Below are 26,569 nucleotides of genomic sequence, written 5' to 3' on the forward strand. Positions count from 1 at the left end.
CAAAGTACACCCCTCAGGGAATTCATCTAGGGGTATAGTGTACATTTCAAACCCCCAGGGGTTTCACCAATTTTGATACAACTGGGCAGTGAAAATGAAAAATTACATTTTTTTACACAAAAATGCAGTTCTGGCTCAAAATTTTTCATTTTCACAAGGAATGAAGGAGACAAAGCACCCCAAAATCTGTGCCCCAATTTCTCCCGAGTACGGCAATGCCTCACATGTGACCAAAAAATACCAGTTGGGCGCATGGCAGGACTCAGAAGGGAAGGAGTGATTTTTGGATTTGGCAGCACAGATTTTGGTGGAATGAATGGTGGGTGCCATGTTGCATTATCAAGACTCCCAAAGCACCAATACAGTGGAACCCCCCCACAAGTCACCCCATTTTGCAAACTACACCCCTCAGGGAATTCATCTAGGGGTATAGTGTACATTTCAAACCCCCAGGGGTTTCACCAATTTTGGTACAACTGGGCAGTGAAAATGAAAAATTACATTTTTTTACACAAAAATGCAGTTCTGGCTCAAAATTTTTCATTTTCACAAGGAATGAAGGAGACAAAGCACCCCAAAATCTGTGCCCCAATTTCTCCCGAGTACGGCAATGCCTCACATGTGACCAAAAAATACCAGTTGGGCGCATGGCAGGACTCAGAAGGGAAGGAGTGATTTTTGGATTTGGCAGCACAGATTTTGGTGGAATGAATGGTGGGTGCCATGTTGCATTATCAAGACTCCCAAAGCACCAATACAGTGGAACCCCCCCACAAGTCACCCCATTTTGCAAAGTACACCCCTCAGGGAATTCATCTAGGGGTATAGTGTACATTTCAAACCCCCAGGGGTTTCACCAATTTTTATACAACTGGGCAGTGAAAATGAAAAATTACATTTTTTTACACAAAAATGCAGTTCTGGCTCAAAATTTTTCATTTTCACAAGGAATGAAGGAGACAAAGCACCCCAAAATCTGTGCCCCAATTTCTCCCGAGTACGGCAATGCCTCACATGTGACCAAAAAATACCAGTTGGGCGCATGGCAGGACTCAGAAGGGAAGGAGTGATTTTTGGATTTGGCAGCACAGATTTTGGTGGAATGAATGGTGGGTGCCATGTTGCATTATCAAGACTCCCAAAGCACCAATACAGTGGAACCCCCCCACAAGTCACCCCATTTTGCAAACTACACCCCTCAGGGAATTCATCTAGGGGTATAGTGTACATTTCAAACCCCCAGGGGTTTCACCAATTTTGGTACAACTGGGCAGTGAAAATGAAAAATTACATTTTTTTACACAAAAATGCAGTTCTGGCTCAAAATTTTTCATTTTCACAAGGAATGAAGGAGACAAAGCACCCCAAAATCTGTGCCCCAATTTCTCCCGAGTACGGCAATGCCTCACATGTGACCAAAAAATACCAGTTGGGCGCATGGCAGGACTCAGAAGGGAAGGAGTGATTTTTGGATTTTGCAGCACAGATTTTGGTGGAATACATGGTGGGTGCTATGTTGCACCAATACAGTGGAACCCCCCCACAAGTCACCCCATTTTGCAAAGTACACCCCTCAGGGAATTCATCTAGGGGTATAGTGTACATTTCAAACCCCCAGGGGTTTCACCAATTTTGATACAACTGGGCAGTGAAAATGAAAAATTACATTTTTTTACACAAAAATGCAGTTCTGGCTCAAAATTTTTCATTTTCACAAGGAATGAAGGAGACAAAGCACCACAAAATCTGTGCCCCCATTTCTCCCGAGTACGGCAATGCCTCACATGTGACCAAAAAATACCAGTTGGGTGCATGGCAGGACTCAGAAGGGAAGGAGTGATTTTTGGATTTGGCAGCACAGATTTTGGTGGAATGAATGGTGGGTGCTATGTTGCATTGCCAATACAGTGGAACCCCCCCACAAGTGACCCCATTTTGCAAACTACACCCCTCAGGGAATTCATCTAGGGGTATAGTGTACATTTCAAACCCCCAGGGGTTTCACCAATTTTGGTACAACTGGGCTGTGAAAATGAAAAATTAAATTTTTTTACACAAAAATGTACTTCTGGCTCAAAATTTTTCATTTTCACAAGGAATGAAGGAGACAAAGCCCCCCAAAATCTGTGCCCCCATTTCTCCCGAGTACGGCAATGCCTCACATGTGACCAAAAAATACCAGTGGGGCGCATAGCAGGACTCAGAAGGGAAGGAGTGATTTTTGGATTTGGCAGCACAGATTTTGGTGGAATGAATGGTGGGTGCTATGTTGCATTGCCAATACAGTGGAACCCCCCCACAAGTGACCCCATTTTGCAAAGTACACCCCTCAGGGAATTCATCTAGGGGTATAGTGTACATTTCAAACCCCCAGGGGTTTCACCAATTTTGGTACAACTGGGCTGTGAAAATGAAAAATTACATTTTTTTACACAAAAATGTACTTCTGGCTCAAAATTTTTCATTTTCACAAGGAATGAAGGAGACAAAGCACCCCAAAATATGTGCCCCCATTTCTCCAGAGTACGGCAATGCCTCACATGAGAACAAAAAATACCAGTTGGGTGCATGGCAGGACTCAGAAGGGAAGGAGTAATTTTTGGATTTTGCAGCTCAGATTCTGGTGGAATGAATGGTGGGTGCTATGTGGCATTAGCAAGACCCCCGATGGACGGTGAAATGATGAACCTAATAATCCATCGATGTGTGGTATATTTTGAAACACTCATTTATACATAGGCCGGGTTTGTCGGGGCAAGTTTCACAGTGGAAAATAGTTTCCTTTCTTATTCCCTTTTTATAGCAAACTTTGCACCTTTTTTGTGTCCTGCCCTTTCTTGCAGTGGAGGGGATTTCGTTGGGAAAATGCTGCCCTGGTACAATACGGGGGCCAGTACTAGAAGTACTGGGGCCCTCTGCCTGCTGGTTCCCAAATATTAGGCCCTTTATGACTTCCTCTTGAAAGTGCATAAATGTCCCCCTCTGGCCGGTAGAACGGAATAGCACGTAAGCGTTATACAGTGCCATCTGGATGATATACACAGCCAGCTTCTTGTACCAGATATTTGTTTTCCGCAGGGCACTGTACGGCTTCAGTACCTGATCTGAAAGATCCACTCCGCCCATGTACTTATTGTAATCTAGGATACAATTTGGTTTTGAGGTGTGGGTACTGGTACCTCGTACAGGGATGGAGGTGGTACTGTCTCCATGAATTGTTGTCAGTATAAGGACATCCCTCTTGTCCTTATATTTGACCAACAACATATTTTCGGTGCATATTCCCCTGCTTTCACCCCTTCTCATTACTTGGGCAATGTGCGTTTTGGGGAGGCCTCTTTGGTTCTTGCGCACAGTACCGCAAGCTGCTGTACCTCTTGAACCAAGGGCCTTAAACAGGGGGATGCTGGTGTAAAAGTTATCCACATAGAGGTGATAACCCTTATCCAGGAAGGGGTGCACTAAATCCCAGACAATTTTGCCACTAACACCTACGAGGGAGGGGGGGCATTCTGGCGGTTCAATTCTTGAATCCTTCCCTTCATATACCCTAAACTTGTGGGTGTACCCTGTGGTGCTTTCACACAGCTTATACATTTTTATGCCATACCTTGCCCTCTTACTGGGAAGGTACTGGCGGAATTTAACCCTTCCTTTAAAATGTATAAGGGACTCGTCGATGCTAATACATTTATCAGGGATGTACAGCTCTGCAAATTTGGCACTGAAATGATCAATGACCGGCCTGACTTTGAATAGCCTGTCAAAGGTGGGATCATCTCTGGGTGGGCACTGTGCATTATCGGTGTAATGTATAAATTTATGGATTGCCTCAAAACGAGTCCGAGTCATGGCCATACGGTAAAATGGGGTGCTGTACAGAACATCTGTACTCCAATATTGCCTAATTTGTGGCTTTTTTACTATGCCCATATGAAACACCAGACCCCAAAACGTCATCATCTCTACTGCATCTACAGGGGTCCACCTAGCAAATGATGACGTGGGGTTTTGAGCAATAAACTGCTGGGCATATAAATTAGTTTGGTCCACCATTAAATTTATAAAATCATCAGAGAAAAATAATTTGAAAAAGTCAATTTCTCTGAGACCTGTGGAATCAAATTGGATTCCTGGCATGGCCAAAAACTCAGGAACCTGGGGCTCAAAATTGTCTGGTGGTGGGGTCCATACGAGATCAATTATTGGGGGGGGGGTCTCAGCTGCTCTACGGGGGCGTCTTTGAGGGGGTCCCTCATCACCAGAGGAGGAAGAGGAGCTTAAGACGAATCCTTCAAATTCCCCGCTTGCCTCACTGGCTGTGTCAGAATCAGAAGCAAGCATGGCATATGCCTCCTCCACTGAATACATTCTTCTGGATGACTGGGATGACATTTGGGATGACATTTTTATTTTTGTGTTACTGGTAGTGAAATGTTTCAACACGTGTATAGTGTAGGGGGGGGGGTACAAACTTTATTTCAACCCGGGGGGTATGTAGTGTGTTGTGTGTATGTAGTGCAGAAAAAAAAAATACTTTATACAAAAAAAAAAAATTGAAGGGGTTAAAAAAAAAAAAATTGAAGGGGTTAAAAAAAAAAAAAATTGAAGGGGTTAAAAAAAAAAAAAAAAAAGGTCCTGCGCCAAAAATTGAGCACAGATGTTGGTCAGTAACGTCTGTCACTGAACAGCGCTCAAAGGCAACAGGAATTTGATAAAAAAAAAAAAAAATAGATCAACCCTGTGCCGAAAAAGCTGATCAGTGATGTACGTCACTGATCAGCGCACAGTGGCCACAGGACACCCACAAAATCACAGTGTGTGTAAAAAAAAAAATTAAAAAAAGACCACACAGCACCCACAAAAAAAAAAAAAAGGTGATCAGTGATGCGACACTGATTACCAGTGAGGGGCAGCAGGTGCACAACCTTTGGTGCAACTGGCAGCAACTGACAGGTATATATAAAAAAAAAAAAACCTCTGCGCCCCCAAAAAGTTGCTGATCACCTCAGATATAGTGATCAGCACAAAAGGCGGGGGTAGCAGACACAAAATATACACTCTCTGTCACTATCTCTCTCTATCTCTCTCTATCTCTCACTATCTCTCACTATCTCTCACTATCTCTCACTATCTATCACACTGCAGCAGCAGCACTGACAGTTATATGTATAAAAAAAAACCTGCACCCCCAAAAAGGGGGGGTAGCAGACTCAAAATATACACTCTCTATCACTCTCTGTCACTATCTCTCTCTATCTCTCTATCTCTCACTATCTATCACTATCTATCACTATGACACTGCAGCAGCAGCACTGACAGTTATATATATAGAAAAAAAACCTGCACCCCCAAAAAGGGGGGGTAGCAGACACAAATCTCTCTATCTCTCACTATCTCTCACTATCTATCACTATCTCTCACTATCTATCACTATGACACTGCAGCAGCAGCGACAGTTATTTATATATAAAAAACCCCTGCACCCCCAAAAAGGGGGGGTAGCAGACACAAAATATAGCTCTCTCTGTCACTATCTCTCTATCTCTCTCTATCTCTCTCTCTCTATCTCTCTATCTCTCTATCACACTGCAGCAGCAGCAGGAAGTCTCAGGAAGTCAGATCCAGGAAGCGTCCAGCACGCTACAAGCAGTGATCAAGTGATCAGGTAAGGTATTTGCAAGGATCAGGTAAGTATGAGCAAGGATCAGGTCAGTATCACGGCAGATAGGCACGGTGACCGCTCTGCACGCTACTCCAGACCGGAATGGCGTCTGCAGCGCAGTCACCGGTAGTTTAAATGTCGCGCCTTGGCTGTGATTGGTCCGTGGGTCCCACGGACCAATCACAGCCTTGGGGGCAGGTGGGGTGAGGGTGGGGTGAGGTGTCATCGTCACCGATGACCCCCTCATGCCCCCTGACGCCCGGCGGTGATTGACACCTGTGTTACCGAGCGTCTGATTCGCTGGTAACACAGGAAAACGCTGTGAATGGCTGTTCACACTGAACAGCCAATCACAGCGATCGCCGACGGGGGGGCGGCATCGCAGCCCCCCCTGGGCATGCAGGGACATGTCTGCTGTCAGGGACAGCAGACATCGTCCCTCTGTCACTGCGTCTCGAGACGCAGTGACAGTTTAAAGTCATGACGTATATATACGTCATGTGTCGGGAAGTACTTCCCGGCCATGACGTATATATACGTCAAATGTCGTGAAGGGGTTAATATCTTGCTATATTGCATTTGAGGTTATTAGCATAGTAATGGCCATTAGTATGGGCTTGTCCACCGCATCCAGGTTACCTCAATAGGACAAGTCCCTAACACTACTCTGGGACAGGTCCAGGGCACAGGCCCCCCCAGGCCAGCCCAGCAGAACCACCCCATGGCATCACATTAGTGTGAAATTAAAGGGATAGTAAAAGGGATAGGGGAAATTATATGTGATAGGACTTACCTAGGTAAGAAGTAATAATAAATGTGAAGGGTGCTACATATATACTAAACAAACTAAAGGGGTGATTGAAAGTGTACGATATGATGCCATGGAGCATATCGTACACTTTCAATCACCCCTTTAGTTTGTTTAATATATATCTGCCCTGAGAGTATAAGCGGGTCAACTTGCCCCCATATTCACCAGGATCTTCAACAAATCACTGGAGCTACACAGCCTCAAAAGCTCCACTATGGTTCCGGTTCCCAAGAAATCCACTATTACAAATCTGAATGACTACAGGCCGATAGCTCTGATGTCTCGGATCATGAAAATGTTCGAGCGCCTGGTAATGAACCACCTAAAAGCTGTGACTGGCCACCAGCTAGACCCCCTCCAGTTCACCTACTGATCGAATCAATGCATTGAGGACGCAGTCAACCTGGGCCTGCACTACATTCTGCAGCACCTGAATATGCCTGGTACCTATGCAAGGGTCCCGTTTGTTGACTTCAGCTCGACTTTCATGACAATCATCCCCAACACTCTCCACCCCAAACTACTCCGTCTAGGAGTCCCTGGAGCTACCTGTTCTTGGATTGTGGACTTTCTGACCGATAGAAAACAAGTTGTGAAAGTGGGGAAATTCTCCGGCTAAGTGTGGTCCATCAGCACAGGAGCCACCTAGTGCGGTGTACTCTCACACACATTCTCTCCCCCCCCTGCCGCTCTTCTCCCTGTACACCACGACTGCACCTCAGAGGCATAATCAGTAAAGATAATCAAATTCGCTGATGACACTACCATCATTGGCCTCATCAAGGACGGGGACCAATCGGCCTACAGACAAGTGGTGCAGCAGCAACCATCTAGAGCTCAACTCGCTCAAAACTATCGAGATGGTCGTGGACTTTAGGAAGAAGAAATCTGTTGGTGTTCTTCTGCTAACAATTGCTGACAGTGTGGTGTCGTTAGTGGACTCTTTCAAGTTCCTAGGAACCACAGTCTTCCGGGACCTTAAATGGGGGCCCAACACTGACACTATTGTTGGAAAAGCGCAGCAGAGGCTATTCTTCCTTAGGCAACTGAGGAAGTTCAACATCCCACAGAAGCTTCTGCTCCTATTCTACTCCATAATTGTTGAGTCTGTACTGTGCTCCTCAATACTGGTCTGGTACGGCTCCGTCAGTGAGAGAGAAATGCAGACTCCAAAAGGTAGTCAGAACTGTGGAGAAGATCATCAGGACGGACTTTCCCTCTGCCCAGGACCTGAACCTTTCTAGAACAAAAAAGCGGGCAACAAAGATAGTCAAGGACCAACTACATCCTGGCCATGGCTTATTTAAGCTGCTGCCATCAGGCCATTCCCACCAGGTCTGAACCCTAAAAAGTTTCTTCCCTCAACCGGTTCACCTGTTGACGCGTGAACTCATGAACACCTCACTGTCTAGTCGCACCATAACACTTTGCACATAATCTAACACGGTGTCCCCTCGGAATAACTTTCTGTATGACTGTACATGTTCCCCACCTGTTTATATTGTATACTGTTTACTTGTTACCGCAAGCCAAAAACAAATTCATAGTATATGCAAGTATACCTGGCCAATAAAGCGGATTTTGATTTCATAAGCCAGTTAAGTAACTAGGAGCCAGGTACGTCCACATCCACAGACATTAATATGAAGGATTCCAAAGAACTGGGCACCCCCAGTAGTTGTAAAGTGCGTTGGCTACCAGGCTTTTGGGCCTTGCCTAGGCCTGACTGAGATAATTATCAAAAGATCTACATCATAAGCATCCTGTTACAGGGTCTGATGAAGGGGCCACTAAGCTAATTGAGTTGTTCTGCTTTTACATCCTCCCCGTTTGTTCTCATGTATCCACGTCCACACGCACAGCTCTGCTATACAATGAAATGGTCCTAGGATCTCTCCCAACGCTGGCCCCACTTGCGTCACCAGTTTGGGAGCCCTCACAATATCCCGCAGATAAATCATTCGGCATCAGGGCCACAGCATTCCTGCTTGCCACTCTTAAAGGGGCAATGCCAGGGCGTAGAAGAATCTCATCTTAGCAACTGCTTATGCTTTTACCTCACTAACTGGAGAAGTCGGTTAAGAAGTTTTGGAGCTGAAAAGGAAGTCATCATTTCAGGGGGGTTCTATGTGTAAAACTATATTTGAGAAAAAGACCAAGCATATTGTATAAAGTAAATAAGGACAATGGGACAAGTTAGGCACAATTCTTTGGACAACATGGACCTTTAGGGGGGAGGGGGGACCTAAGAATATATATTAGAGGGTTTATGTAATTCAGGTCAGTCATGCAGCAGCATTAGCCTATGAACAAAGAATAATACAGGGATAGAACAAGCACAGCAGGGGTTAATGGGGAATTGTGCGTCCCACACACGTTATGCGCTGCCTGTATATACAATTTCCTGTAACCACAGGACCTACGCAGCAGCTAAAGATAACGCCAACGTCACACAAGGATTTGAACTGGTGACCTGGTGGACTTAGGAGCACAAGTATCTGCCTGCTGAGACATTAATCTAAAGACAGCGCGCGGAATATATATTAATAACGTCAAACATTGTATCCCTATCTCGTATACATCTACTCTCGCCCTTCTTATCATCTCACGGGTTCGCAGAGTTCCCATTGCACGCACCTATTTCGTAACACACAGATCCATACACACCTACAGCCACATATTGATTATACTCACAAGAATCAATTATATTTGCCGATATGCATGCACAAACCCGCACCATCGGTCCCTGCAGTAAATTCGGTCCAATGTTCTATAACCCTACTCAGGTGCCCACTAGCCCCATTTATATATGAGGTCCCGTCTCTGGCATACATCAACATAACCTCATCACTTAACCTGGGTATCAGATTTGCATGAATAATATGCACAATACCGATATCTTAAACAATATCATCATACATATCATTCAGTATGTACCCACTATATCGTTAGCAATGCAGGCCATCGTCTGAACATGCAGTCCCACCTGACGATATAGGTCAATGACTGCATGATCGGCAGTGGTCCCAGTGACATCACCGAACTAAATTGTTCAGTGTTTTTTTATTATTATTGTTTATTTATATGGTGCCACAAGGGTTCCGCAGCGCCTGACAATACATAGATGAGCAAGATAACAAAACTAGAAAAATAGTGATTTACAGTACAAATGCTAATTAGGGCAAGTACACGGTAAATAAAAAAAAATGCACTGATGCAATTATAACAGTGGCAGAGATATATTATAAGAAAAGCACATGAGGAGAGAGGGCCCTGCTCCTAGAGCTTACATTCTAAAGGGGAGGGGCAGACGGACAGGGGTGACACAGCAGGGATAGAAGCGAGCATAAACATAGGGTTAGAAATTGTCCATTTCCCGGGCACCGCCGATATCATTAAGGCTATCAGCAGTGCCACATATGGTATAGTGGGGATGCAGTTTAAATCCCAGCGGTCGGGATCCCGGCGTTCAAAATCCCGAACGCCGAAATCCCGACACTTTCTCCCTCCGTGGGTGTCCACGACACCCTCGGAGGGAGAATAAATTAGTGTGCCGAGCATAGCGAGGCACCGGGCCCGCTGCGTGGCGAGCGCAGCGAGCCCGCAAGGGGGGGGCGATCCACGTCCCCCCCTTGTCGGGATTTCGGCGTTGGGATTTTGAACGCCGGGATCCCGACCGCCGGCTTTTCATGCCAAATCCGGTATAGTGTGTATGGGGCTTTAGACCAAAGTAACACAACATCATACAGACCTCATTACCTTACTTAAACCCAACCAAAATGACAGTTTACAAGCCCAAATCCACAGTATACGCAATTTGTATCATGCAGAAGGGAACTCTGTGAATGAATTAAGTCAGCTCTAGAAATACACAAATCTACAAGACCAATGATTTCAAAATATGGGAATTAGGCCAGTAGCCGTTCTGTACCGAATTTCATTTTATATTATTATTACTATTGCTTAATTATACGGTGCCAAAAAGGGTTCCAAAGCGCCTAACAATACATACATGGGCAAAAACAAGTCAAAAACTTACAGTAAAAGGTCATTTAGGACCAGTAGAATATTTTTCCCCAGCCAAACCTGGAAAAAAACAGGCGCCTCAATGGGACGTGTGGTCAAGCAGGTCACACTAGGGAGTGTCTAGTCCCAATAGAACTATACAAGAGAAAAAGAAAAGGGGTGTGGTGGAGCGCTAAAATTGATCTATAAATCGAACCAATTGGGTAGTACAATAATATAATTAATTAATTAATATCGGATAAAATAAATAACAAATAATAACAGTATTCATATAGCAGCAAGTGACTGTCACAATAAAAATACAATATATGATAAAATATTAATTAGTAGTAGGACTAATGACAGTCCCTTGCTGCTATATAAATACTGTTATTATTTGTTATTTATTTTATCCGATATTAATTAAAATGAATTATATTATTGTGCTACCCAATTGGTTCGATTTATAGATCAATTTTAGCGCTCCACCACACCCCTTTTCTTTTTCTCTCATTTAGGACATGGTAAAATATAGATAGTAGCATAAGGGGACAGGGCAATCGGCAGAGTTAGGGGCCTTCTGGCTGAGCAAGTAGTAAAATAAATACAAATTATACATAGATTTAATTTTGTTAAGAGAGGAAAAAGCACATGAAGGAAGAGGGCCCTGCTCGTGAGTTTACGTTCCAAAGGGAGGGGCAGATTGACTGGGGTGACGCAGCAGGTATAGAAGTAAGCGTATAAAGAATATTTTGCATTAAGGAGTGTTTGAGGTTACGGACAAGTGAAGGGGTCATAGGTCGCCCATAGTAGGGAGATGGTGGTGTACTGGGTTGTAGAATCTGCCTCCCTTTTTGGACAAAATACACGTGGATTTCGACAATGCATGCCTATTCCGACAGTCGGAACACTTCCTACTCCGATTCCAGCACTCAAACATTCCGTCAGTCGGAATCAAATATTGAATACCCTCTATAGGTCTGTTTGCATACTCATATTAGCCTGGCATGCAAAGGGTTAGTGGTAACCATACTGTTGAGACGGGTGGAAAACAGAACAGCATTTTTGGAATTGCTTTCAGGCTGCTCTGAGTACTGTGTTTGGGATTCCAGAGCTAGATTCCTCAGACACATAGGGGATCCGGAAAGTATCCAGTGAGGTGCAGGACCTTGTCTGTCCTGGGTCCAAGGCATTCCTTCCATAATGCTGCTGGGATGGTGAGCTGGGTTCTCAGTGATCTGCAGGGATTTGGTGAAATTCAGCAAGTTCAAAGTCGAGGACCAATTCCCTGAACTATGTGCTTGGAATCTGTCGACACCTGAAATAGGTCGGCAATGGCTAAGATTGACTTGGTTGAAAGGTCTACACAAGCATTAGGTCGGTAATGGCAAGGTTGACAGTAAAAAGTCTACATTAATTTTTCCCTTTTTTTTTTTTTTTTTTTGAGCCGAAATGGTGTATATCATGCCGTACCATCCACTACGGCAGGGCTGGGCAACACCGGCCCTCCAGATGTTAATGAACTACACATCCCAGGATGCTTTGCATCAGCTTCAGCATGGCCACATAGCAAAACTAATGCAAAGCATCCTGGGATGTGTAGTTCATCAACATCTGGAGGGCCGGTGTTGCCCAGCCCTGCACTACGGCGTGGTTGGAGAATGCGGGGAGACGTGGTACGAGGGGAGCGTAGCGAGCCATGCGAGGGGACACTGTACACTGAGACATGTCAACTATGATTCGGTTGACATTTGGGTAAAAAAACTTGAAAAACTCATGTCAACCTTTTGACTGCCGACCGAACGCTTATGTTGACCTTTCACCATGTTGACCTATTTCAGGTGTCGGCCTTAAGTGGTCGACCCAAGGACCCATACTCCTGCATACAAGGGTTTCCCAACATGTGGAATTCGCAGATACCTTGAATGCTAGGTCAGCAGAATGGGGTATTGAGGCAATCCATTACAAAAGTACAGGCCCCATAACACAGGGCAGGCGCTATAGCCCCCGCCGAAGGAACAAAAGGATCACTATCCGCACTGGCACTACAATAAATGGGAATAAAAATACTCTTCTGTACAAAGCAGCAACGGATTCTCTAATTATGGTCTGTTGTGTAGAAGTCAGTGTATCACGACCACACTGATTGCCTTGATTAAGCTACAATAGAAAAGTTAAATATATTGTTACAGTCACAATGGGAAGAGTTACTGGCGATACCGCAGTTATCACTCAGACTACAGCAATAGATATAACCTTGGTACATTGATTAATGCAACACAAAAAAAAACATATGTAGACATTTATGAATAAAGCAGAATTGACACAAACCTGCACAAGGTCACATTATCAGGCTGAAAGATACCATTCAAAGGAGTCGATTCGATGCGACACGAGTTGAGTAGCGCTGGGATGGAGGTCCCGGAGCTATTCATTTCAGCGCACTGCTATGTCGGAGAATGCGCATGTAAGTGTTCCACCTCGCTAGGGCACAGAACAGCAATCACGTACCTGTTGTGCATAGCAGCACGTTGGATTGAACAAGTCCGCGAGCTGATTCCCAAACAAAGGTATCACCCCAAAATACTACTACGCAATGATAGTGCTTGCTGTAGGTACCTACAGCAAGCGTGGAGTGGAGTCCCGCTTTTTCATCAGCTGCACAGCACGGCTTACAGTACAGCATAGAGCCGAAGGCAGCGGCATGATGCAGGAGAGACTCCCAACATCCAGGAGGGAGGTAACAACGGTAATCAGCCACTCACACTCTGGTGAATGGTCAATATAAGGAGCACAGGCACATTGCACGCATGGACCTTACAACACTGGAGACCAGACATTCTGTGGTCCATTAAAAGGGGACCTATTCTAATTTTTACACTGTGGTTCATATAAAAGGGTCGATAATAGAAGATTTCCATTTATTTGACAAATAAATATTTAAGGTTTTCAAATTTGGTTATTAAGTTTTATGTCTGCACATAATAGCCCTGCTTCTATTATATAGCACAGAAACGTATACATTTATATTTCTGCATCATCAACACACACACACACACACACACACACAACACAGGTCCCATACAGACACTTCTGCATCATCACACACAGATCCCATACAGACACTCCTGCACCATCACACACACACACACACACAGATCCCATACAGACACTCCTGCACCATCACACACACACACTCACACACACACAGATCCCATACAGACACTCCTGCACCATCACACACACACACACACACACAGATCCCATACAGACACTCCTGCACCATCACACACACACACACATACAGATCCCATACAGACACTCCTGCACCATCACACACACACACACACACACACAGATCCCATACAGACACTCCTGCACCATCACACACACACAGATCCCATACAGACACTCCTGCACCATCACACACAGATCCCATACAGACACTCCTGCACCATCACACACTAACAGATCCCATACAGACACTCCTGCACCATCACACACTAACAGATCCCATACAGACACTCCTGCACCATCACACACAGATCCCATACAGACACTCCTGCACCATCACACACAGATCCCATACAGACACTCCTGCACCATCACACACTAACAGATCCCAAACAGACACTCCTGCACATCACACACACAGATCCCATACATACACTCCTGCACCATCACACACACACAGATCCCATACAGACACTCCTGCACCATCACACACACACACACACACAGATCCCATACAGACACTCCTGCACCATCACACACACACACACACAGATCCCATACAGACACTCCTGCACCATCATCAGACACACAGATCCCATACAGACACTCCTGCACCATCATCAGACACACAGATCCCATACAGACTCTCCTGCACCATCATCAGACACACAGATCCCATACAGACACTCCTGCACCATCATCAGACACACAGATCCCATACAGACTCTCCTGCACCATCATCAGACACACAGATCCCATACAGACACTCCTGCACCATCATCAGACACACAGATCCCATACAGACTCTCCTGCACCATCATCAGACACACAGATCCCATACAGACACTCCTGCACCATCATCAGACACACAGATCCCATACAGACACTCCTGCACCATCATCAGACACACAGATCCCATACAGACACTCCTGCACCATCATCAGACACACAGATCCCATACAGACACTCCTGCACCATCATCAGACACACAGATCCCATACAGACACTCCTGCACCATCATCAGACACACAGATCCCATACAGACCCTCCTGCACCATCATCAGACACACAGATCCCATACAGACACTCCTGCACCATCATCAGACACACAGATCCCATACAGACACTCCTGCACCATCATCAGACACACAGATCCCATACAGACACTCCTGCACCATCATCAGACACACAGATCCCATACAGACACTCCTGCACCATCATCAGACACATATATCCCATACAGACACTCCTGCACCATCACACACACAGATCCCATACAGACACTCCTGCACCATCATCAGACACACAGATCCCATACAGACCCTCCTGCACCATCATCAGACACACAGATCCCATACAGACACTCCTGCACCATCATCAGACACACAGATCCCATACATACACTCCTGCACCATCATCAGACACACAGATCCCATACAGACACTCCTGCACCATCATCAGTCACACAGATCCCATACAGACACTCCTGCACCATCATCAGACACACAGATCCCATACAGACACTCCTGCACCATCACACACACAGATCCCATACAGACACTCCTGCACCATCATCAGACACACAGATCCCATACAGACCCTCCTGCACCATCATCAGACACACAGATCCCATACAGACACTCCTGCACCATCACATACACAGATCCCATACAGACACTCCTGCACCATCACACACTACCAGATCCCATACAGACACTCCTGCACCATCACACACTACCAGATCCCATACAGACACTCCTGCACCATCACACACTACCAGATCCCATACAGACACTCCTGCACCATCATCAGACACACAGATCCCATACAGACACTCCTGCACCATCACACACTACCAGATCCCATACAGACACTCCTGCACCATCATCAGACACACAGATCCCATACAGACACTCCTGCACCATCATCAGACACACAGATCCCATACAGACACTCCTGCACCATCACACACACAGATCCCATACAGACACTCCTGCACCATCATCAGACACACAGATCTCATACAGACACTCCTGCACCATCACACACACACAGATCCCATACAGACACTCCTGCACCCTCACACACACACAGATCCCATACATACACTCCTGCACCATCTCTCACACACACACACACACACAGATCCCATACATACACTCCTGCACCATCTCACACACACACACAGATCCCATACATACACTCCTGCACCATCTCACACACACACACACACAGATCCCATACAGACACTCCTGCACCATCACACACACAGATCCCATACATACTGTATACTCTCCTGCACCAACACACCCCATACATATTCTCCTGCACATCACATATGCAGAGTTGGGAATACAGATGGAGCGCCTCTAAGCCAGTGCTGGGGCGCGGCAGAAAGCCTCCACTAGCGAGCCGGCGCTCCATCTGACTGGGACGTGAGAGGGCCCCCTACGCATGCGCATCCCAGTTTTCTGTCGGCGGGGGACAGGAACCCTGCCCGTCTCCACTTCAGTGAGATGGGCAGGGTTAGGGGATCATGTGGCGGGGACCGGCGGAGAGCTCCGCAGTAAGGGGACGCGCACGAGTCCCCTATCTGAGGACTGCCAGCTGGCGAATCTACCGCCAGCCCCTGCAAGGAAGAGGGACGCTCCATCTGTATGCCGTTATGCGTGTAGTCACATTGCTCTGGGACTAGGTGTATAAATGTACGGGTGATGCAGAGCCATATGCTGCTACACGTAGGACCAAGGGCTGTAACAGGGTGCTGAGACAGGGCTGGCACAATTGCTGGCTGTGGACAGTGCAGGTGTATCTTAGCACAGGTATATGCACTAGTGATGAGGACTAGTAGTAAGCCAGGCTGGTACACAGATGTGGCCAGATCTCATTACATGTATATACATGCATTTCTTCCATGTTTCATACCCTATGTAACCATGACACACAGCTGAGGTGCCATGCACAGCTCACACTGTAATGTCTAGATATATGGAGATATTGCAATGACAGCACATAGTACTGGTTCCGTACGGGTTAACGCTGTTCTCCGGAGTGTCACTGTGACTCAGTATCTGGCAGAAGCTAGTAATCATTAACCAGCCCCTAGCTTATCTGAGGCCTCAGCTTGGCTAATGCAGGCTGACCAAACATTGTGTTTTGCACAAATAACATCACAAGAACCAGAGAACGTCTACACAGCCCTGGGGATTGGACATTCTAGTTATAAACCCCAAAATGCACAACCCAGTCTGCTTCATATGACCTCTGTGCACCCTACATCACATACCCAGAGGCCAAAGCCTGCCACCACTTACCCCAGACCACTGCCCCTTATAGTACTCAGACCTCCCTATATACCCCATTCAGTGGGACTGCCAGTTGCCTTCCACTATTAACCTACCGTCCTTTATTATATAAGATCTCGTTGGCCCGCTTTCCTTTTGTTCTTGCCTTATAGTGTGTACACACGGTTAGATTTGGATTCCGATGTTCCCGATATAGGGAACATCAGAAGCCAAATTGCATGCTTTTTTTAGGGCTTCCGAGCCAGATGCACTGCCGATGCGCGCTCTTGTGTGAGCGCATATCGGCAGCCAGATAGGGAGGGCAGGCAACACTATGTAGTGCAGATCTGCACTATATAGTGTAAATTATGCCCCTCTGGCATGCCGTCAGATGTGAGTCCCGATGCGATCTGATCGGATCTCACGGCAGTATCTGCCGTGTGTACACACCATTAGCACTATTATTTATTTATTACCAGTTATTTACTGTACAGAGACTATTTGAACATTCACATCAGTCCCTGCCTCTATATCCCTACCACATGTACACACAGACATTCTAGGGTTAATTTTGTTGGGAGCCAATTAACCTACCAGTATATTTTTAGATTGTGGGATGAAACCGGAGTACCCAGAGGAAAACCAGGCAAGGAAATGGAGAATATACAAACTCCACACAGTTAGCGCCATGGTGGGAATTGAACCCATGACCTCAGTGCTGTGAGGCAGTAATACTAACCATTACACCGTCCATGTTGCCTACTTCCCATGCCACCTGTCCTTTACAGAGACTCTCATACTAGGTATAAAACTGCCTTCCAAAATGTCATTTTTGTACACAGTGAGGTAAATCTAGTAAAGCGTGAGTTTTTAGATATGAGATGTTGCTCATAGCAACCAATGAGACTCAACTTGTCATTTATTTAGCACCTTCTTGAAACTAGAGGATAAAAGCTAGAATTTGATTGGTTGCTCTGGGCAACATCACTCACTTTTAAAAAAACTCACACTTTAGTAAATTTACCACAGTGAATCAGGTCCTGTGTCCAAAGCTCCCCAGAAAATGTATTCTTTTGGTCTTGGGGCCAGAAGTGATAAAATGGAAAGCGATAAACAACCAACCAATCCGCTCCTACCTTTAATTTTTCAAACCCCATCTGTGACATGGCAGGTAGGAGCGGATTGGCTGGTTGTTTATTACTCTCCTTTTTATCACTTTTGAAGCTTGATACATCTGTCCCTTGCTCTTTTATTTGCGGTATTGTCCTTTCCCCTCTGTACTAGGCATCTTTATCATCCAGCATAAGTCGTTATAAGAGAGAGTCCTCTCCGAGAGGACTACTAGTAGCAGGAAATGATCAGTGCTGCCGGTGGGCATTTATGGGGAGGAAAGGATGGAGTAGCGAAGTAATCATTTATAGTGAACACGGATGATCTCTAAACAAATAGAAATGTTCCTTCTGTCTATAAACAATGTCATTACTTTTGCCTTGTTACACAGTTTTGCATGTTTACTTTGCCTGTGTATGGGTCGACCACACAACAGTTGACATGCATTGGGTCGACCACTAAAGGTCCACACATGAAATAGGTGGACACAAGCATTAGGTTGACATTTGTATTGGACTTTTTTTTTTTCTTTGCTGCCTTAGATTTTGCACCTTCCTATATTGCTGTTTTTTCCTCCATACAGTACTAGGTACTTAGGATTAGTGTTCAGGTGTAACCAATATCCCTTTCACAAGGCCACCCAGCAATTACCCAGCATTTTTGTGCGCCGGGTCATTTTCCCGGGTGCAGCTTACCCCAATTCACACCACCCGCAAATTACCAGGTTAAAGCATTTCAACCTGGGAATTTGCTGAAAAACCTAGGATTTTCTGTGGTGTGAAAGGGTCGACACTGCTCTTGACCAGGGATTTAAAACCCGTGTTGGCTCTTGTCACACCAAAGTAAAACCTGGGTTTTTCCAGCAAATTCCCAGGGTTGCAAATCTTTAACCTGGTAATTTGCTTCTGGTGTGAAAGGGGCATAAGTCACAAAGTCCATAGCACACTACATAGAGTGGTGCGGCCCACAGTGAGGATGAGCGTATGTTGACACATGTGTCGGTGGTTTTTGCCTTATTACCTGCCGCTGTGAATATAGTGTTTATATCGCTGGAATTCCCTCATGTAACCATGTCATTGGGAGAAGATCAGGGACGAAAGGTATCCTATTTAGCTTAAAATGATAGCCCGTTAATTCTGTCACCCATTATATAGAGATGCAGTCTGTGGAATGAGGTTAACCCTTTCCTGAAAATAAAGTTCAGGGGCACAAAACATTTCCCTAACATCTGTGTAGGGTTACCAATATCCTGGCCGGATTTCAGCGTATTTTGGAGGCATCCAGAATCAAAGGGATATTGTGGTAACCCTACTTCTGTATCTCCAGATTTAAATACATTATACTTACACAATGTAACCCAATAACATCACTGTTAACAAATCAGCCACTATGAGGCCAAACGAGAAATACTGTCCACAGCCCATGTAACGCAATCTTTTTATATCTAAGGGAAATTATGCCCAAAAAGAGGGTTACAGCTGTGCCTTCAATCAGCATTAGAGACACACTTCTACTGCTTATGGTGAGAAGTCAAAGTTCTCCACGGAGAATTAGCGTCATGGGGAAATGACAGTATGAGGAGGCTGTGGAGGGACAGGGCGAAACTTCATATGCGTTCCTTGAGGCGATTGCCAATACAAGCTAGAACCCTGGTAGTGCACATTATCACCTGATTATCAACCTGTGCTGCACTACAGCATGTAAAACACTGTCTTAAAACACAACAGTGGGAACAGCACTACGACGCCAAGGCACGTTCGTTCAAACAGAGGATACGTGTGCACAAGTTCTAAGCAGGTTTGGACAGATATTCAGGATTGCCCGGTTCCAGCTGCTCTCAGGGGTCTTCAAGCAATATAGCATCATTCTGAAGAAACCAGTGGCTCTTCTTCTGTGTTCTGTTGTAGCACTACAAGTCTCATCAGTATATAGTCATTAGCTCGACAGCCCTTTCATTCGGTCGACATGGAGTTAGGTCACTTTTCTTTTTTTTTGAGCCGACAGGAGGAATTTCATGCCCTACCATCCACTATGGTGTGGAGGGAGAACAAAATAGTGTGCCCGAAGCATGGCGAGCACGGCGAGTCATGCGAGGGGACGTGGTGCACTCCATGTTGACTGTGTCGACATTCGGGACAAAAAAAGTGAAATACCCATGTTGACCTTTGGAATGTCGACCTAATGACCCTGTCAACCTTCTGTGGTCGACACAATGTATGACCTTAGTTCGGACAATCCTATGATCCATACCAGTCTCATCGTGACTACCATGGATGGTAAACAGCCGCAGATTGCCAGCCTCTAGTAGAGATACATTATAGTCACAGAATTCTACCAGTGGAATAATTGGGGCTTCCCTAATAAGTGTGGCAACACCAACCAGTATTTAATAAGTAAATCAGGTGCAGATTGCATGAAAGGTTCTGTTCTAATTTTAGCGAAAGTCCCTGCACGCTAACACAGGGCGTCAGGTGACCAGCGAGCGGCATGGAAGACAATACCCAAATGAAGAAACAACCACCGTGCAATGCTAGTAGCCTTCTCTCTGACAGATCTGCGACACATGAGCTTGCTAAGCTTTGCTCTACTTACAAAAAGTCAGATACTGACCAGAAGGCCCTATGGCCCAGTGAACAGTACATTTACAGAAGATGAACAAACATAACCTCGATGACCATCCCTTCCCTGTATGACACAGCAAAGAACTATGAAACCTGGTGCCCATCCCTCTCACAGGAGATAGACCAAATCCATCGATCAACGCTTGTGCATAAAGTGATCAATTTACTGATGACAACAAACCACAAAGAACGCCTGTAATAAATAAAATACTTACAATAAACTTTAACCCGGCGTTTGGATCTCATTTCATACAGTGTTATGCTGAAATTTAGGAAATCAGGATTCTTTTTTTCTAGAAACAGGTCATAACCTGAGAGGAACAGGAGTTTACGCCGACACACCGTAACGTCACTTCGCTCACCTTAGTTCGGCCATTGATGATGTAGTTGCCCAGTTTCCCACTGCAGTGCATGATGACCTCATCTATCCTGGACATGAAGAGACCAATATTTTCACAGCCAGGCTCCTTCCCTTCCACCCAGGCAATCTGGTCCCCCCGAATGTTTTTGGAGGGAATGGTCCTCTGGCTGACAAGTTGTCCATCCCTGAACTTCCCACTGCGGTTAAGTAACTCCACCTCATCTAGGACCCGGGAGCCCAAAGCTTCACCTAAAAAGTGGTCCTTGACACAAATGCCATAGTATGTCATAGAAGGGATAATATAGTCTAAAGCCATTTTTTGAGGGGCGACCACTAAGCTATTGTCTGTTGGAGGTGTGGTGCCAAAGTGCCCCTCCATTCCGCAGCTATGCTCTTGCTGAGCCTGGGGGGCATCCATGTGTACTTCAGATTTCCACCTCTTGCCCTCCATGGGAGGGAATACAGAGGGTGCGCTCTCTGGTGCCATGACTATAACTCCATTTTCCCCAAAACCATTACCAGTCCATCTTCTTTTAACGGGCAAACTATCTCTTCTTCCATTGAAGGACAACAGCATTTCTTGGCAAGGGGCACCGACTGGCACATCCCTTGAAAAAGAGCCAGCTATCTCCCGGCTGACGGATGCCCCCGTCCTCACAATTGTCTTTTCCCTATTTGCTAAAAGGTGTGCCCTTACTGGTGCCACGGTGCATGCCAGCAGGGATTCCTCCTCTGCACCAGCACACAGATGTTCTGCACTGGCATTCGTGTGAAGGTGGCACCTGTTGCCTATGTTCAGCGGGTTGAGGGTCGGGTGGGCATCTGATGGTGGGTGACATGCTGTTACAGTGATCTGTGGGAATCGCTCTACCCCCATCCTGGCACCCAGCGGAGAGGGCACAGCTCTAACGTGCACAAGTTCCTGGCTGTGTGGCTTCACTTCACTGTTCACGGACTGCCCCGGCTGATACACTCTATCCATGTCAGTGTCAGCAGCATGTCTCCTGCACGTAGCACACGTCCCAGCCCCATCATTCAGCTCCTACTGTAGCAGCAACTCACAGACAGCATCCTAGTCCTCCTCCCTGGCACTCTCCTGCCCACGGACACAGGGCAGCTGGGGTGAGACACAGATCGCCTTCTCCTGGGAAAGAGAGGAGCAATGAGTATACAATGCACCATGATCTATAGCCCGGACCCCACAGGTAACAGCACTTACCCAGGCTGGCTATCCTCCCTGCAGTCACAGGCTGGCACAGATCCAAGGCTGGCACAGGGGCAACTGATAGCTTCACAGGTCACCAGTGCTGTATTGGGGAAGAGAGGGTGGATGAGGGGTTATTTAAGGATGCTCAGGGTCTGTCTGAGACAGCACGTGATGGAGGGTCCTCAGCGCTTGTTCCCCATGCCCAGGCTGATGGGTGACTGCATTATATGTGGGGTCACCAAGTGCCTGCACTGTATGTCTGGGACCCCCCACAGGAGCACGGCAGGGGATAGGGTATCTCTCTTTCAAGGTTGGTAGATTGAGCTAGATGTCTATGGAGATCTCATGTGTCTGGGCTGCTCCTATGTCTGGGACACCAGGCTGGGCTGCATGGTTGCCAGAAAGAATGTCCCCTGTGCTCCTAGATGTACTCTGGGCAGGAGAGAGCTGCTGTATGTGTATGACAGACTAGTGAGTGTGTGAGGCTGAGCTGCCGCTGCTTCTGCAGCTGCCCCCTCCCTCCTTCTGGACCAAGTCTCCCCCTCCATAAGGCTTTGTATCCCATACACGTGCACAGCGATCATGTGACAGCTGCTGTAACTCCCCGTGGCCGCTAGAGGCAGAGGCGAGGCGCCTGGGTATAACCTGCTGCTGCTGCATAGTTATTATACAAGCAGACATTATGCAGCTATTTGTGTTTAGTGGAGTATTATTCATTTATACCCCCTTTCGTCTATCAGTTGCTGAGAAGACAAATGTTGCAATTCTAGTAAATTAGCAGCTGTTTCGTGGGCTTGTTGATAATAGGGTCGACTTGCACAGTCGATAAGGATGACACGGAAATGATTGACACATGAAAAAGTTGACAGAAGTGTTTCACCTTTCTTGGTGTCAATTTGTAGATTTGCGTACACGACCTGTGTACCACGTACCTGCACTTTGCTCACCATGATGCTACAAGCCACTTTATTATTTTATAGTTGCCTACGTGACCTTCTCCATGAGGACTGGACTTCCCTGTAATGTATAATTACCAGCACCTGTGGTGAAACACCTTTCTTGTCCATTAACTAGCTCACCACAGGAGCTGGCAATCATACATTACCAGGGAAGTCCCGGAACAGAGCATTTTCTACCTGAAGGAGAGGGTCAGATACTGTAGGCAAGTATGTGTATGCCAGACCATCTGTGTACCTGTAGAATGTGTCAGGAATGAATGCAGCACATTTGAAAATGACAATCGATCAATTGCTCCCAAACACTGGAAAAGGAATACAAATGATTGTTCCATTTAATTTGATAAATTCTACTATAGTTTCACCACAGGTGATGGCAATAAAAAAATAAGAGGAAAGCCCAGGAGCTGAGTAATGTGTCCTTCCTGGAGAGGGTCATGTTGGGAGGTATGCTGAATAACTATTGATTGTTTTCAGCATTTGGGTGCATATGCGGGTTGGGATCATTGGGTCTACAGCAAGTTAGTTGACATGGGGTTATGTCGACAGGTCAATAGGTCTATACACGCATTTGCTTGACAGTGTCTAGGTCGATAGTCAAAAGGTCGACTTGGGGTTTTCCACTGTTTTTTTACCTGAATGTCGACACAGTCGACATGGACACCGTTTCAAGTGCAATGCTTCGGGCACGGTGCCTCGCTGTGCTCTGCACACTACTTTATTCTCCCACCACTCCCTAGTGGATGGTAGGGCATGTAGTACCACCTGTCGGCACATGTCAGCTCGAAAAAAACAGTGAAAAACCCCATGTCGACCTTTTGACTGTCGACCTAAACACTGTCAACCTAATGCTTGTGTCGACCTAAACACGTGACGACCTAGAACCATGTCGACCAACTTGCTGTAGACCCAATGACCGTATCCCGCATATGCTCCCATCAATTTCCAGATTTTGTTCCCACCAGATAGATTGGACAGATAAATATTTAGGTGTGTACCCAGCATTAGTAATGACTGTACATTTCCCAGACCACCTAGCTCAGTGGTCAGGGAACTCGGTCCTCATTACCCCACACAGTGCATGTTTTGCTGGTAACCCAGCAGGTGCACAGGTGTACTAATTACTCACAGACACATATTATAAGGTCCGCAGGTGGAGTTAATTATTTCACTTGTGATTCTGTGAGGAGACCTGCAAAACATGCACTGCGTGGGGTAATGAGGACCGAGTTCCCTGACCACTGACCTAGCTGGTGCACAGGTGCAGTCATTACTGTCACATTTTTTTTAAACACGTGCTGCAATCATTTCAGGGTTGCCTACCTGACCCTCTCCATGAGGGAGAAAATCCTCTGTAAAGCCCCGTACAAACGGGGGCGATAGGTGCTGAAATCGCTGGAAATATGGTCGCTGGCGACCAAATTGGCAGTGATTGGAGTGCACACCAGTGATAAATCGCCGGGTGCGCGCTCCTGTTTTTAGCCCCCTTATGATCGCTGGTCGCAGGAGCTTGCTCCCCCGGCAGAGGTTCCCTTTCATCAGCGACCATCTCTGGTCGCTGATGAAAAGGAGAAACTGAGCAATATATGGCTGAGCAATATATCTCCCCCGAGTGTACGGGGCTTATCTGGACTTCCCTGGTAACGTATGATTGCCATCACCTTTGGTGAGCTAGGTGATTGATAAGAAAGGTGTCTCTCTACAGGCGATGGCAATCCTAAATTACCAGGGAAGTCCAGGAGCAGCACATTGTTCGCCTCCTGGAGAGAGTCATGTTGGGAGGTATGGTTTCAGGACACTAAACAATTCTGGTTTTCCAAGTTATCCCGCAGGTGCACAAGGTGTATTCATTATTCACTGACACATTTGAAAAAATCCACATTTGTAATTATGTCACTGGTGATTCTGTGAGGACTGTAATGCTGTGTACATACTGTCCGATTTCCTTTCCGATGTTGACGATATAGCTTGTGTTGACCTTCCAACCATGTCAACCTTAAGCATGTCAATCTATTTCAGGTGTCGACCTAACCCATATTGACATTCAGTGGTTGACTCAATGTATGTCGACCTTCAGTTGTTCCCAAAGACCCATACCCGTTGGAGGTAAACTGGTACAAATGAGCAAAAAGGGAGTGGCCAAGGGGAAAGGGGATGTGGCCTTGTGGCTCTCCCATAGAAATCAACAAAGCTGGGAAATACTGAGAACCGATACAAAGATTTTTGGCCGGTACAGACCAAAGAAAATGGTACTGCAATGGTCAAAAAGGTACAGTTTGAGGGTATGGGGCAGGTTTGTTCTACCCCAGAAATACTCACCAATGTAGGAGCTGCCCCTGCTTCCCGGGGGCTGCTGCTGGCAGCAGATGTTCGGGACCATTCGGGTATTCATGTGTTCAGGCTCCTGGGAGTGTGTTCAGGCTCCAGGGGACCCAGATGTACGATTGTCTAGGTGGGTGACGGGTGGAGGGGAGCGACGAGGGTGCTGCCAGATGTTAGCGTGTCACTGGGGGCACCACTGGCACACATCTACTTCTCTCTGGCATGCCAAGGAATTTTCCAGGCAATCCCGTGCCAGCAGTGCTTGACAGTAAGTAGTTCGACCACGATTGTTTGACAGGCAAAAGGTCGACATGGTCAAAAGGTTGCAATATAGCAATGCACCAGGTCGACATTGACAATCCACATGGAGTGTGCGGAGCGAGGCATCAGGCCCAAAGCATTGGGGGTCCATGTCGAAAGATTTCGACATACTCACAAAAACTGTGACAAACACATGTCAATCTTTTCATATGTCGACAATTTCCCTGCCGACCTTTTGTCAATGTTGACCTAGTAATGTTCTCTTGATAAAGCCCGGCGATAAGTGAGTCACATCATTATCACCTTCTATCACCTACAGTATCTCTTGTTTTTTTTATTTTATTACCCAAAGTTGGGTACACACTAATAGATATATCTGCAAATCTATAGATTGTAAGCTTGCGAGCAGGGCCCTCCAACCTTTTGACTGTCTGTAAATACCCTGTTTGTTGTATCACTGTCCCCAATGTAAAGCGCAACGGAATATGCTGCGCTATATAAGACACTGTTAGTAAATAAATAAATCAGTCGATCTGCAGATATATTTACAGGTGTGGGATTGATATTATGCAAATGAGAAGGCGCATTTGCATGAGCCCACCTACTGAGCTGTCAATCACTGGCAGCTCCCAGCGAGGCTGTACGTACACACAGCAGGACACGCCGATATATTTTTAGATTTATTGGGCATCGGCTGTGGTTCACACAGAAATCAGCTAGAATTACACTTAT

At 46.1% G+C, this 26,569-nt stretch overlaps 1 protein-coding gene across 2 annotated transcripts in view; it reads right to left on the reverse strand.

Annotated features, from left to right (window-relative positions):
• Positions 1 to 22,841, reverse strand: part of EGLN2 (egl-9 family hypoxia inducible factor 2) — a 37,080-nt gene extending 14,239 nt beyond the window's left edge. The window contains exons 1-2 of one of the 2 annotated variants that reach the window (XM_083159697.1): positions 22,311 to 22,841; positions 21,093 to 22,235 (exon numbers count right to left, since the gene is read on the reverse strand). In XM_083159697.1, coding sequence (XP_083015823.1) covers positions 21,093 to 22,073 — 981 coding nt within the window. In that variant the 5' untranslated portion in view covers positions 22,074 to 22,235; positions 22,311 to 22,841. The remainder of the gene's footprint in view (positions 1 to 21,092; positions 22,236 to 22,310) is intronic. The other variant, XM_083159696.1, reaches the window with a different exon arrangement.
• Positions 22,842 to 26,569: the final 3,728 nt, after the last annotated feature.

This window comes from Crinia signifera, chromosome 9, assembly GCF_055691185.1.
Source record: "Crinia signifera chromosome 9, ASM5569118v1, whole genome shotgun sequence".
NCBI classification, from domain to species: domain Eukaryota; kingdom Metazoa; phylum Chordata; class Amphibia; order Anura; family Myobatrachidae; genus Crinia; species Crinia signifera.